The 15,203-nt window shown below is 31.5% G+C and overlaps 1 protein-coding gene across 1 annotated transcript in view; it reads left to right on the forward strand.

Moving 5' to 3' along the window:
• The window catches only part of LOC147073146 (lachesin-like), a 54,371-nt gene that overhangs the window by 24,469 nt on the left and 14,699 nt on the right, over positions 1–15,203 (forward strand). The window contains exons 4-6 of the mRNA XM_085945611.1: positions 607–814; positions 2,994–3,149; positions 14,964–15,092. Of these exons, the coding sequence (XP_085801737.1) occupies positions 607–814; positions 2,994–3,149; positions 14,964–15,092 (493 nt within the window). The remainder of the gene's footprint in view (positions 1–606; positions 815–2,993; positions 3,150–14,963; positions 15,093–15,203) is intronic.

A 15,203-nucleotide genomic window follows, 5' to 3' on the forward strand; every position in this document is an offset into this window, starting at 1 on the left:
TTTTCTCTTATATTACTAAATAATTATACTACCGTTTCACAGCAATTCTTCCATTGGGTCTCATCGCCTATTGTAGTGTTAAAAAGATTATCCTTAGATTGTAGATATAATTCATCAGCCGGTATTTGCAATATTTTACGATTCATTTAAAAAAAAAATCTTTTAATGACTAATAATAGGCCGCTCTCGTGGTGCAGTGCGTAAGGCGCTTGCCTTCCACCCGAGAGTTCTGGGTTCGATTCCTGGTCAGGACACAATATGTATGTGCTTTTCTCAAAGCCTGGGTATTTGTGGTTGTTCAAAATTACTAACAACCACCTTGTACGAAAAAGCAAGGACATCGTTATTAATAATTCTAAAAAAAAAATACTAATAATACTTTATTTCGCAATTCGCTTTTTCTAATTATAATACTTATAAGTTTGCAATAATGAATTATTCTATTTGGCATTTGCAGTCCTAAAATGGCAGAAAATTGAGGTTACCTACTTTTAAACGAACACCCTTAAGTGTTTAAAACATTATCCTAATCTTTTTCTTCTTTTCGTACCGTCTTCTATTGAAACTTCTTAAATATTAAAGCTGTACGTTATTTTTTTTTTGCAGGTTGCCTGGGTAAGAGTTGATACGCAGACAATTTTGAGCATTCATCACAACATTATCTCTCAGAATCCAAGAATCGGTTTGTCCTACAATGATCACAGATCCTGGTATCTTCACATCAAAAGCGTCCAAGAGAACGACAGAGGATGGTACATGTGCCAAGTAAACACAGATCCGATGCGATTCAGGCAGGGATACTTGCAAGTCGTCGGTAAGGATATATTATTATTGTGTATACAAAATATTGTAAAATAGATTATGGGAAATAAGCAATATCTATCACGTCTCGTCTTGTCTTTTTCTCTCCACTTCTTCCTTATTATGTTCAGTTCTGTTGATGGTTTACCATTACAGCAGGTGATGTTAAATTGCATTGATTAAACATCAAACATCAAATCAAACAGATACAGACATAGCAACTCTAATACCTAGCTGGCAGGTAGTCCACAGCACCCTCCAGAATTGACTTCTAACATCACCAGTTATTTGCGTTAGCTCATCATGCAAACATGTCGAGAGTCTTTAAATGTTTTCCCACTCCACTAAGTCACAGCTTTTCGGATTGCATTCATCCATATTTTTCCTTAACTTCAACTGCGAACCTTATCATTATTATTTGTTTACAATATTATTACTACTTTGGGTATTAACGGTAATTGGGGCACCTAGACACTTGGACCTTATCTCCGTCATCTCAAGTGTTAGTCAGTAAAAAGTTTTGGTGAATTTACTCCAGCCTTTGGGGGCTTCGCGGTCTGCAGCGGCTGATGGTATGGTAATGTATGTGTGGCAGTGGCAAAGGATGGAGGTAGTCTGTTATGATCCACCATAAATTGTAGACAATAAACTTTGTCAGTCATACGTATTTGTGTTCATTGAAATAAAACTACAATTTACAGATGCTGTTGCTTAGTTTTTAAAATTCAATAAAACCCTGCGAAACCAAGCCATAATAATTAATAATAGTCAAAAAATTCTCGTATATCTATAAATTATCAATTAAATCATACATAATTTTAAATATTTTATAGGTAGAATACTATTTTACCACGTTTTTATTAGCTCGTATTCTTGTTTATCCAGTACAATTTTTTTCTTTTTTGTCCAATACAAATCTTGCAATAATCGATTTTTAACTAACTTTCCGACTAGCTAGACATTTGAAACTTTTAGAATATATCAGAACACAATGACAATGCATTCTTCTAATACTTTTAGCCATCTTTAAGCAGAATTGAATTCATTTTCAGTTAATTCTGTTTTGTATGGAAAGTTATTTCGGAAAAAAAATCGTAAAAAGTAAAACACTATTATTAGTTGCTAAGGGTGTCCTAGCAACTAAATTATAAATATATACGTGCGTTACTATGGAAATCAATATGAAATGTGAAAATGACATTTCAGTATTCTATATTTATTCAGTATTTCTATCAAGTACAAAAAAAGTATTTATTAATACACAGAATTGTCAAGTTTATATGATTAAACAGAAAATTTAAAAACGTGGTATATAAAACGTTCTTTTTATCATGTAATTATATTATTATAGTTTGGTTTAGGCGGGGCTTATTGAATTTAAAAAAATAAACAACGTAATATTAATTCTTAATACAACGAGAACAAATATAAAATAGGTACTTATGAATAAAAAAGTGTGAACAATTAATTTTGTCGTATCGTTCAAAATGTACTAAAACTATTATGGTTTGGTTCGGCAGGGTTTAATTGATTTTTAAAAGCTGACCAATATCATGTATGTAAATTATTATAGTCTTAGTTCAATAAAAACAAATTTGTTTGACTATCAAAGTTTAATGTGCAGTATTTATGGCGGATCCTAACAGGCTATCTCTACCCTTCACTACTGATATATGGCTATGATTCCATATCACCTTGGACTCGTGATATGCTCGATTAAGACCGTATGTGATGCGGGGCAGGTTGGTTTGAAGGGTTCATGTTTGTGTTGTTGATGAAAGTGTACATGTTAATTGTGGCAACGGAGAATTACATATCGGTACAGTATTAAGAAATTGACATACTATGTGTAACGCTTATCGTCGCTATAGGATTGGTTTCCCGAATATCCATTTTTGTCGAAATCGACTTCTTAATGCAGAATGTTTTTTTATATCTAATTGGACTAGAACCATCCCTTTATTTAAATTACTTTGTAATGGTAATGAATACATCATTCATATGCTGTAAAAATAACAATTTAAATATCTCCATATATTTAAATATAGGATTATGAAATTTGTTTTTCGTCTCCTGAACATTTGGTCTATTCGGGAAACCAATCCTACAGCGACGTTATGGCGTCACTGAATCTGTACGTCAGGGTAAAATCTGGGCCCATACAATATTATTGTGTTATTTTTCTTTTATAGTGCCTCCCGTTATCATTGACGAGAAAACTGCTACAGACTTAGTTGTTCGGGAATCGAGTAACGTGAGCTTGATGTGCAAGGCGACGGGATATCCAGATCCATACATTATCTGGAGAAGAGAAGACGGCGAGGATATAAGTTACAATGGAGAAAATGGTAAATCTAATCATTTTTTGTTCAAAAATCACTGCCAAAAGTTGGTAAGTCTCTAAATCATGTTATGGAGTAATTACAATTTGAACTTTGACATGCCCTCTAATATCAGACATAATGCTAATTTCTTTGTGCTCTATGTACGTGTTCTATATTATATCGGATGACGTTGAATTTTTTGTCTCTCTCTCTCGACCTTGTACGATCCTATTAGGATCATAATATGGGCCTCCACAGAGTGAAGGTTTGTATTAATAGATTTTGTTTTTACGAGAAATGGATGTCAGCCACTTGCTAACAACTAATTAGGTCCATACTTTGATTTATACACAAATTGAAAAACAATATGTGTACTTTCCAGACCCAGGATTTAAACCTGGAACCTACGAGGCTATAGGCCGACGCTTAAGTCACTCTTAATCACAAAATTATTGACTTACCAACTTTTGGCAGCTACCTGACAAATGTAGTTATTGGAAATTTTTTATTTGTTACAAACTTTTATTGATTTTACTTGGACTCTATACTATCATGTAATACAATAACTACATTTGTCAGGTAGCTGCCAAAAGTTGGTAAGTCAATAATTTTGTGATTTAGAGTGACTTAAGCGTCGGCCTATAGCCTCGTAGGTTCCAGGTTTGAATCCTGGGTCTGGAAAGTACACATATTGTTTTTCAATTTGTGTATAAATCAAAGTATGGACCTAATTAGTTGTTAGCAAGTGGCTGACATCCATTTCTCGTAAAAACAAAATCTATTAATACAAACCTTCACTCTGTGGAGGCCCATATTATGATCCTAAAAGGATCGTACAAGGTCGAGAGAAAGAGACAAAAAATTCAACGTCATCCGATATAATATAGAACACGCACATAGAGCACAAAGAAATTAGCATTATGTCTGATATTAGAGGGCATGTCAAAGTTCAAATTGTAATTACTCCATAACATGATTAAGAGACTTACCAACTTTTGGCAGTGATTTCTGATATATTATATCGTCACCGTTCAGGCAAAAGTCACCAACCCTGAAAATGGCAGTTTTGAGTTGAGTATGTCACCCGAAGCGTAAAATTATGTTCTTTAAGATGCAAAACTCACCACGGTACACTAGTTAGTAAAATTTTGCTAAAATCCGAATTATTTGTTTTTCACTAAATGACTTTCGAAAAAATCTTAACAAGCAAAAGTCATTATAGGTGAATAGACATTATTGACCCTATAAAAAAAATAAATCCTTCGTTATAAATATACAAGCAAAAGTCACTATACTATGGATGGTGAGTTTTATTGATCCTTCTTTTGGCTAAAATTGTTCAGATTATTAACAAGCAAAAGTCACCAAACCATAATTGAGCTACCTTGCCTCCTTCAAAACCTTCCAGATGTTTTAATTAGCATCAAAAAGTATATTTACTTTAAAGAAATTATTAAAAAGACATGAGAAAATAATTTAATGTAGATAAAACCTTAAAAACATTAAAATCTGATTTTTCCTGCATTTTCAAACTTTCAAATTGCGATATCTCAAAACTATGTTTTTAGGGTTGGTGACTTTTGCCTGAACGGTGACGATATTATGTATACTCTAGAAAGGTAAGGTAGATCTCAAATGTATTTCTTTTCCGCTATATATAAAAAAACTAATTCTGTGTTGATGATTCTATCGAACCAAACGGTTTCCAGGTAGAAAAGGAAAAAAAAAATATGGTGTCGTCGTTTTACTTTTTGAGATAAAATTACACAATCTATTGTAGTATGCACGTATTGCGAAGAGAGCCGCACAGGCAGGAGGGTCATGGGACAGGGAGTCGGGGTGTGAATAGTACATATTTATTTCAGCACTAAATCATTATTTTATACCGGAGTTATTTACTGGTGTTTGGTGTTGTTTGCTAACGTTTGATGTCAACTATCTCAGAAATTAAATCGACAAGACCTATTTTAAATAATTCACGAGTGCCAATTTTTATGTATCTGTGTATAAATATGGGAAATAAGATAAACAATCATCGGCAGTTGAATGGAAAAATAGTATGGTATTAATGTATATTCAAATTGTTATTAATGTGTATAAGTTAAAAAGAGATCTGAAATTTTAGTTGAGTTACTATCACTTGGCATGTAGAAAAATTGGGACGAATCGAATGAACACCGCGAAATGAATATATTTCAAGCCTTTTCAGTATATGATTCATATAAACTATGTTCTCAACTGTTAAATTTAATTTAATTAGAATTGGATTTGGCTCTTTTTCCTAGAAAGTATTTTAAATCTGTTCCCATGACAATCCAGTGGCGTACTCTTAATTTGCTAATATGATTAAGACCGTGACATATTTCAAGTCAGAGCGTTGTGTCAATTAATTTTATTAACCGCGTGCACGTCAAATAAAACGTTAACACTCAAATGATCATTTAGCATCAAGTCGAGCGACACTTTGAAACGATTCAACCCTTTGGATGCTTTTGTATATAGCATCACTACATATAATTGGTGGGGTGACGGCCAAAAGTTGTTAAGTCGATAATTTAGGTATTCATAATGTGTCTATATATAAATGTGTATGCTAGAAAAAAATTCTAGGTCTTCCGATATAATATAGAAAATGCACATTAAGCACAAATAAATCAGCATTATGCCTAATTTTAGAGGGTATGTCAAACTTCAAATTGTAATTACTCCATAACGAATACGTGTATTAATTAAGGCGCTAAGTACCAAAAAAATAAAAACTGACATTTTTATAGAAAAATGTTCTACATACCAACCCCAATAACTTCAACTATGGTCTGAGTGCCTCAAGCAAGCCAAAAAAGTACAGCAAAATATTTAAACCTGTCGACGTTGTAAGTCCGTTGGCGTGTTTTATTTATAATGGAGTAAGTAGCACTGCATTGGTCAACAGCATTTAATATAAAATGGCTGACGATGGTGTGTTGACACTTGCGAGTTCTTAATACCTAAAATTATAGAAGCTGCCGTGATTGCTTCACACTGTAAAATCACATTTTTCAAAAGGTCTGCTTCAGGAAATTTTACTGCAATGACTCGGTATTTTGCAACTATAGGCAATACTACTTTTTGGTACTTAGAGCTTTAATTAATACACGTATTCACATGATTTCGACACTAAGGATACCCAGACTATCCAGCTATGATCAATCCACTGGTCTTCCCTAGCTCAATCCGCTCATTTACCGAACTTTAAGTGTTCGGCTATCCAGCCGGGTATCCATGTGGACGTTTAGTGATACTGAAAGTTAAAGTTTGAAATTACGCGGTAAACATTTTTGATAATAAATTGTAGAATCATATAAAATCTTAACCATTGGCATATAGAGCGTTTTGCTCAACATTGCGCTCAGTAAAAATGACTGATTAGACGGTTCACGCCTTATGTTTTGAACCTGATTTCTATTGTCTACTTTTTAGAAGGAAAACAAAAAGAAATCCGGTAACAAAGATTAAATAAAATACACAAGGAGAAAAACTTAACTATCCCGACACCGATTATTGAAAATTAATACCTATTATTACCAAATACAACCCTCTCCATAAAAAATATCTCGAATGCCGTATCAGGAATTTTACATCCATATCAAACAGCTCTGAATAATAGTTCACCTCCCAATCGAAGTGATGCTTACGAATAATCCTGCCAGTATACACGTGAGTCCATTCATTCTTCTTGGTATCACTTTTTAGTTTTTTTACCACCCCTAGTGCTATATTTTTTTTGCATTTATAACGAAACAATCAGGAGGGCTGGCATAAACTCTATTTTTTATTAGTATAGGTTTATAATATGTTAATAAAACTTGTCATAAGAAGAGTATTACTGTAGTTCCTGCCAAAGTAGGTAGATATTTATAGTAAATGTAACCTAACTATTTTTTTTTATATATATTGTTATCCTCTCTGATAAGAACAAAAAAATAGAAAGTGTCACACAGGCAAACTGAGATTTATAAAATTAAAATGCCGAAAACATAACAATTCAAATAATTAGCATAATATATATTATAATATTAAATAAATCATATTTTTTTTATTCTCATCATATATAATGTTTTACATATTGCTGCCTGGGATTACACACCCAAAACTCTGTATCTGGTTGGTTAAACACGTCATAGCATTGCGTGACTAACGTCACCCTGAAGATAATTAATATTCTGCTAGTATTCCTAATTAAGATTTAACTGGATGGGTCGGGAATGTGATGGCTTAACTTGCTTCAACAGATAGCTCCACTACGGCAGATTTTTATACGGTCATAATCTCACATAGCACATTGCAAAAGTGATACATAACCCTTATAAACTGTTTTTTTTATTCAACGTTTATTAAATTATTAGCAAGTGCAAGTACGTTATAACAAAATCTGGGAACAAAACCGACATCGGTTAATAATTAAAGTAATTTAATACTTTGATTTTATATAAAAAAGCCGATTGCCAATAAGGTAGATAGTAATTCAATTAAGAAAGCACTTTTGAGAGTATTGTATAAACTATTGGTTAAAATTTGTTGAAATTAGCTAAAATACCTATTGCATAGTGATCAGTGCATATGGGCGCGATTGTCAAAACCTGCTGGGTGTCGTATTTTTTCTAGTGGTTATATATTTCTCAGAAGTATTTTCAAATTGTGTAATTTTTGAAAGCTTGATGCTGGTGGTTTAAATATACCCAACTATTACTGACTACAGTAACATGAAGATAAATTTATTGGTATTTATACTCGACTAAAAAGCAGTTATAATAATATAATATTTAAATCGTCGAGTCACAAAACTCGCTCTGGCGAATTTTCTACTGAAGAAAAGGTCACGTAAAACGCTTTTCACTTAATACCTTCTACGTAAATACATAAACTTTATTTTCCTTTTATATTAATTATTACTAATATAAAACGATGAAGACAAAATACTAAAATTTGCAGGAAAACATCAAGTAATTTATGAAAAAATTGGTTTAAAGATATCCAGACCGGTTTTTGCGACTCTTTAACGAAATTCATTTTTTCAGTCTTATACAGCTGTGTATAAGACTACATTTTAAAAATGTGAATCAATTCAGTGTAATTAATATTTCAGTTTAAAATTTTATAACACTCGATACATAAATATGGTTGAAACTAGACATATTATAATGTTTTAAGCTGCATTTAGACCAAGCGATCGAATGTTTGTTCTTCCCCCACTCCAGCAAAATTCTCTTGACATAAACGCTTTTTGTTGAGCGAGCATAAGAATTTTGCTGGAGTGGAAGAAGAACAAACATTCGCTCGCTTGATCTAAATGCGGCTTTACTTGCACTAGAACTGCCAAACTAAATAGTTGAAATTATTTCTTTTCAAAAACAGAGGTGCTCGTAATGACGAAAGCAGCGCATTGCTCCTCAATCTGTCACACATGCAGTATCAGTCAGTCGAGGGAGTAGCTAACGTCTGTATCGCTCATTGCGGACAAATGATCTATTAATTGTATGCTATGGTTTGAATGAGGTGGATTACCGTTGTTTATTGCCCCTCGGGTACTATTATATAATAAAAATTATCCAGTGGTAATCCATTCGCAGAGCAACATGTGCGGTTCATTGGAATTTAAACAGCCTACGGACTTTTAATATATCGCGTAGATTGTTTTTTTTGTAGTTTTTATGGCTATACCCTACGTGCACCTTTGTCTATAATGTGCCTTTACTCGTAGTGTTTGGATTTATTATTTATCATTTACCTGGTTATCGCCTATCTAGAAATTATGTCGTTCACTCAACATACTGACCCTCAAATGAGTGTTTCACAACCAAAGTGAACCAAGTCCATTCTGGTTATTTTTGAGTAAACTAAGTTCAAACATACTATTTGAGTATTTTTTATTCTGTACGGGTATGATTTCCCTTACATAATAACTTAAATTTACTCAAAATAATACATCAGACTTGCAATTATACCCTTACAGAATCATACATATTATGTTTGAACCTAGCTTAATAAAAATAACCAGAATGGACTTGGTTCACTATGGTTGTGAAACACTCAATTTAGATTTTGATTTCGTGATTTTCTATTGAGTAGAAAGTAACCATAACTTATTAGTTCTATTAACACTATAAGTAACTTTTTTTAGACATACAAATACTCTCTTTTTACAACATTTTTATTAGCTCTTATTCTTATTTGTCCGGTACAATTCTTGCAATTTTAACTATCTTCACAACTAACTAGACATTTGAAACTTTTAGAATATATCAAAACACGATGCCAATGCATTTTTTTAATACTTTAGCCATCTTTAAGTAGAATTGATATCATTTTCAGTTAATTCTGTTTTGTATAAAAAGTAATCCAATTCACTATAATTGGTTGGTATGGGTCTGGGGTCGTAGCAACTAAATTAATAATATATACGTGCGTTACTATGGAAATTAAAATGACATTTCATTATTATTTCTATCAAGTACAATTTTTTTTGATCGTTTAAGCTAGCAAATTAAGTTTATATGATTCCACAGAAAATTTAAAAACGTTTTAAGTATATAAAAAGTTCTTTTTATATTTTAATTATTTATCATTTTGTTTATCAGCGTATATTTTGTTATTACTATTAAAAAAATGATCCTTTTATAGAGTAAACACAAATTAAAAATCCGCTAGTGTATGATTAAATACGGCAATGAATCCGGACTAACAATATTCAGCCAATCGCGTTTTATTAACAGGGATTGGCTTAATTATACTTTGAAATAAAATCAAATATTCCCCGAAACATTAATTTTATTTTCATTCCGTATTGTCACATCGAATCGTTATATTTTTCGGAGATGCAGTAAAAACGTTGCAGCAGTAATTGGACCCCTTTCAATAACTGTGAATAGTTATTCGCTTTTCGTAGGATTTAATCTGATATTAATTTTATGAGATGGGAGTTAAATTTTTAGTCTCTGATATTATCATACATATTACGAGTAGAATAATTATTTCGTAAAAGGAGAACTTGTTTAATATGCTAACTGCTATAAACGAAATAAATATTAAACTTTATTTCACTTTTTCCTATACTGTTTAAATCTATATTACCAACGTTACAACCTTCGATTGATCCCTACATATTGCAATATTTAAATATTCGGTACTGTTCGGTTATACGGAATACAGCGGAAAACACATTTTGAAAATACCCGATATAATGGATTATTTGTTAGTTTCGGTTAGTTTAGGTTAGGTTAGGTTGGGTTAGGTTAACCTAACAAATAATCCAGTTTATCGGCTATATTCAAAATGTGTTTTCCGCTGTATTCCGTATAACCGAACAGTACCAAATATTCAAATAAATTAATATAATAATAATATGACTAGCAGAGCCAGCTGGCAGTCGCCATTATATCTTGCTAGGTCTTGCAGACGACTTGGCGGTGTTTGATTTTAATATAATTGTGAAGTATGCATAGACGGCGCCATAGTTTTTCCTTCGGGATGGATTTTCATTCACCTTAGACAGTTTGACATTTCGCCGATTTGCAAGTTGCCACTACCAATATAAATTTAGGGCTTCTGTAGACTCATCCATTTCAATTCGTGACACTCAGTATCCGGGTACACAAAGCGCTTAACGTCAGCGAATAGCAGAGCCAGTCCAAAAAACAAAAAAAATCTTTCTTAACTTTCTTCTTTAAGCACTACTGTGCATGGTTGCAGCATCAGTCCCGTGCGGCTCTGTCTCGGGACGGAATGAGCACTTAAAATCACTTCTTTCAGACACGTTTAAAGCGTCATAGAAAGCGGCCGTGCATATCCACGGCTGTGCATATATGACGGGTGGTGGTGGCTACATTAACGTAGTGTGAAATTTCACCGATTTGCAAGTCGTCACCGCCAATATAAATTTGGGGTCATATGAGTAGTCTATTTTGGAGTCTGGCCTTCACAATATCGTCTGACACCACTCTGAAGGGGTGTGTTCATATGCTTTGCTTAGGAGCAAAATGGTATTTTATTTTATAATTAGTACGTTCTAAATAATACTACTGAATAAATTCCAACATGCTCAATTTATTATTTAACAAATTATCTGGGTGAGGAAATAAAAATGATACTATTTTTATCACGTAAAAAAATAGTAAAGTAGTACCTACTAATTATAGTACCTAACTACCTAATTATGGCGTAAAATAGTAATAATTGACTATTATACTATTATTCGCCAATAAGCGATAAGATATATAAGCGATATTACAGGTGATAAAGAATAAATGATACGTTATGTCATTTTTTACAATATTAATAAGAAGAAACATTATTGCAATTTCATTATTATTAATAACATCGCGAATTAAATATTTGTAATAAACGTCACATGAATATCATTTACCTACCTACCTAAATGTAAAAATAGTACTATCACATACTGATAACCTTATATTTTAAATATGGTAGTATGTAATACATATTATTATTTTAATATCCTATATTAGGTATGAATAATTATCTGAAAGTATTCATTAATAGTAGTATTAAAATTCTCCATTATTATTATTAGCAATGAATATACATATAATATTGCAATAAATGTCTATGCTATTTGAAATGTCACATTACTGTTCGATGTTTTCTTGAATTTTCACAAATTCTAAATTTTAAAATATACTGAGACGTCAACTAATCAGTGAAAGAAACAAATGACAATCATTAGTCTATTAATTTGACAGATAAAAACAGTGACCGTGGTTTTAGATTATACTTTCGTAGTAATTAGTGAGGAAATATCCATTTATTTCTTGTTAAAACTCATAGTATTGGTGCCTCTTACAGATTTGAATAGTTTTGTGAAATTATCATTGTGTTTTGTGAAATATCGATTATATAGAATGTATTAAGCAATATTATAATTAATTTGCGGTAGATGGACAGGAAGACGCGAAAATGTATGATGATGGATATAAAACGCGATTTAAAAATGATTTCATCTGTGATTGTTTCGAGTTTTATCAGATTGTGCCGGATTCAAATGGAAGTAGATTCCGGACTCTAAAAAATAAATTGAAATAGCTTAAAATCAACAAAATGGTATTTAAATAAAAAAATTGGTGCGTTTTCCAAAATCTCTTAGGATAATATTATATAGGAAATGGTTGATACTTATTATTTCTACATCATATGCATTAAACATCTGCAATGTTTTTTGGTCATATTTTCATCTGTCCGTTACTACTCTGAAGTCTGAAAATGGATGGAGTGTTGAATTCAAACCAGATTCTAAGATTCACAAGGCAGGAGTTTTATCTTGATAATACTTAAAATACCTCAGACATATACATAATAGAAAAAAATCGTTAAAAAAAAATATATATTATGACAATTGGATTCCGGTCAATATATTTCACTAATTGAGGTACCTACGTCCTACTTAATTACAATGAAAGTAGTAAGTAATATAATATAGTCGTAGGGACGTAGGTACAACTGAGGCTCTTATCCAATAGCGTTAATATATCATAATAACTAGTTTCTGTGAATAGAAGTTTCAAAAATTGATAGGTATACCTTGATTACTAGCCAGCATCAAGATGAAAATTTTAGTGTAATGTACTTGCACGTCTTGCTAATAATTAAAAACATTTTTAATTTAATATTGGATACAAAGGTTGCGATTGATCTTTAAGAGTACATAATTGTGATTGTTTCTCATTATATTTCTAAATACATTACTGTTACATTACACTACTGTCATTAGGCCGCATGCCTCAAAAATTTAAAAAGAATAATGAATGTATTATGTATTTTTATTAGAATAAATCCTAAAAATATAATATATTAAATAATATAACGTTTTACATCCCCCAAGGGCCCACTTGCTTAGCGTAGGTCAAAATAGGGCTTTTATGCTATTTTCAGAGCATAACCCTGGACATTCCTTAAACGTTGTAGATAATCTATTTATATAATTTTGAAGCCTTATTATCTATATTTATATATTTATTTATATTTATTTTAAATATTTTGATGACTGCATAAAGTATTTTTATTACATAAAATAGTAATTTTTTAAACCTCTCGCTCTAATGTTTTAGAATATAGTCATATTTCAGTACATCCATGTGCAGTGGTGTGAAGATTTTTTAATTTTTAAACGCATTTACAAAATCATTAGTAAAATTAATGTTAACATTATATCGTGACATATTTACGATAAAAAAATATATTTTATAATCTTTGTGATCCCAAATTTGACGAGAATTAGGCATTATATTACTCAAAAAATGAGCACGATTAATAAATTTGAAGATAATTCTAAATATACTAATTATAAGCTACGTCTTTGACCATTCAAATGCGATAAATATCCTACGAATAATGTTTGCTTTATAATAATAATTGACCTAAGAATAAGGTAGTGATATAAATAGATTATCTACAACGTTTAAGAAATGTCCAGGGTTATGCTCTGAATATACCATAAAAGCTCCATTCCGACCTACGCTGAGCATGTGGGCCGTTAAATTAATTTACAGAAAAACATACTCTATTGGATAAACATAACCAATGAAATATTATGTTACGTCATAAAATAAAATATAGGTATTTTGTTTTGTCTGTTTTTTTTACGATTTATTATATTATATTAGTTATTGAAATATCATACATTATATTATTTTGTGCTACTCGTATATTAATTATTGTAAAATATAATTTGTTAATAAATAGCGCAAATTATAAAATTTTCTTCAAAATCCGATGGAAAGATGGATCAACACAAATTCCGATGGAAAGAAAACCCAAAATATTTTACAAAATAATTTTTAGCGAATTCAATGGACAATAATATGTACCTACATACCTAAACCTGTCAAAAGAATGAAATATTGTTCAATTAGCATGAATATCTTTAAAGTAAAATCTTACTTTAATCTTATTTTATAAGAATTTTAAATAATGGTATTTATGACGTGATAATAAAATTATTTATATGATAATAAAATGAATATTCTTACCTAGAGAAAACATAAAGCATCAAAATTTTCTTCTTTTCGATCTTTTTGATCTTTGCCATACCGGAAATTTTTCACATTATAATTTCTGGCACCTTTCTCTTTGATAATTAATAATTTGAAAGATGAAGGATTATATTCCTATTATTTTTGTTATAATCTCTAAAGAAATATATAATCAATATGTTGGCTGCGCTTTTTAGTGGACTGTAAATTTTGATGTTATGATTAGGATGCTAAAGAGGGTTATGTGTGGGATGCCAGGCACTGACTTTTTATGCTGTTGAGGCTGGCTCCTTGGTCTCGTTGTCACTTCTGGTTGGTATATCATTCTCGCGTGGTATTTTTTACTGGGTCAACCGGTGCGCGGCACTTGACAGTCAAATATGTTTAGGTTATAAGTGTTTATACGTGTACGCTTGATGAATGAATCTGTATGCGCTTTGAATTCCTCATTAACGACAGTCTAGCTGTAACAATGCTAGATGCGCTCGTTGTCTTGAGACAAATATTTTTTTTCAATCACGGTCGACTGATGACCCGTAACTGATTTGCGCCGGGAGTTGCAAAAATATTGAAGATTTGAGGTAGAAGGGAAATATACAAATGAGGGCGACTATAATTGGCCCAACCAAATATGTTATCATTAAAGCTTGAATATACAAAAAAAGCTTACCGGAGACACAAGTAAATCCAATACTATGTTCGTTGATACCCTTAAATGATACCAAATATTAAATTTACATCCCATCATATCACCATATTGAGTTAAACATACTATAATATTATTATTGGCTGATATTATTCATTTTTTTAACAGTTAATGTTGTTGATGGAGAGGTTCTATCCATCCCGAAGGTTTCTCGTCTCCACATGGGAGCATATCTCTGCATCGCATCTAATGGAGTACCACCTTCCATCAGTAAGAGAGTTATGCTGATGGTCCAATGTAAGTATTTTTCTTCCTTTTGTTTTCTTTAACGCTATTGTTTAATAAAATAATATGTACTGTGGAATAAAATTTATACTATCAATATAATATTATAGTTGTACATAAGCG

The sequence above is a fragment of the Rhyacophila brunnea genome, unplaced genomic scaffold (genome assembly GCF_057557595.1).
Source record: "Rhyacophila brunnea isolate RB1 unplaced genomic scaffold, BYU_Rbru_1.0 scaffold_18, whole genome shotgun sequence".
Taxonomy (NCBI): Eukaryota; Metazoa; Arthropoda; class Insecta; order Trichoptera; family Rhyacophilidae; genus Rhyacophila; species Rhyacophila brunnea.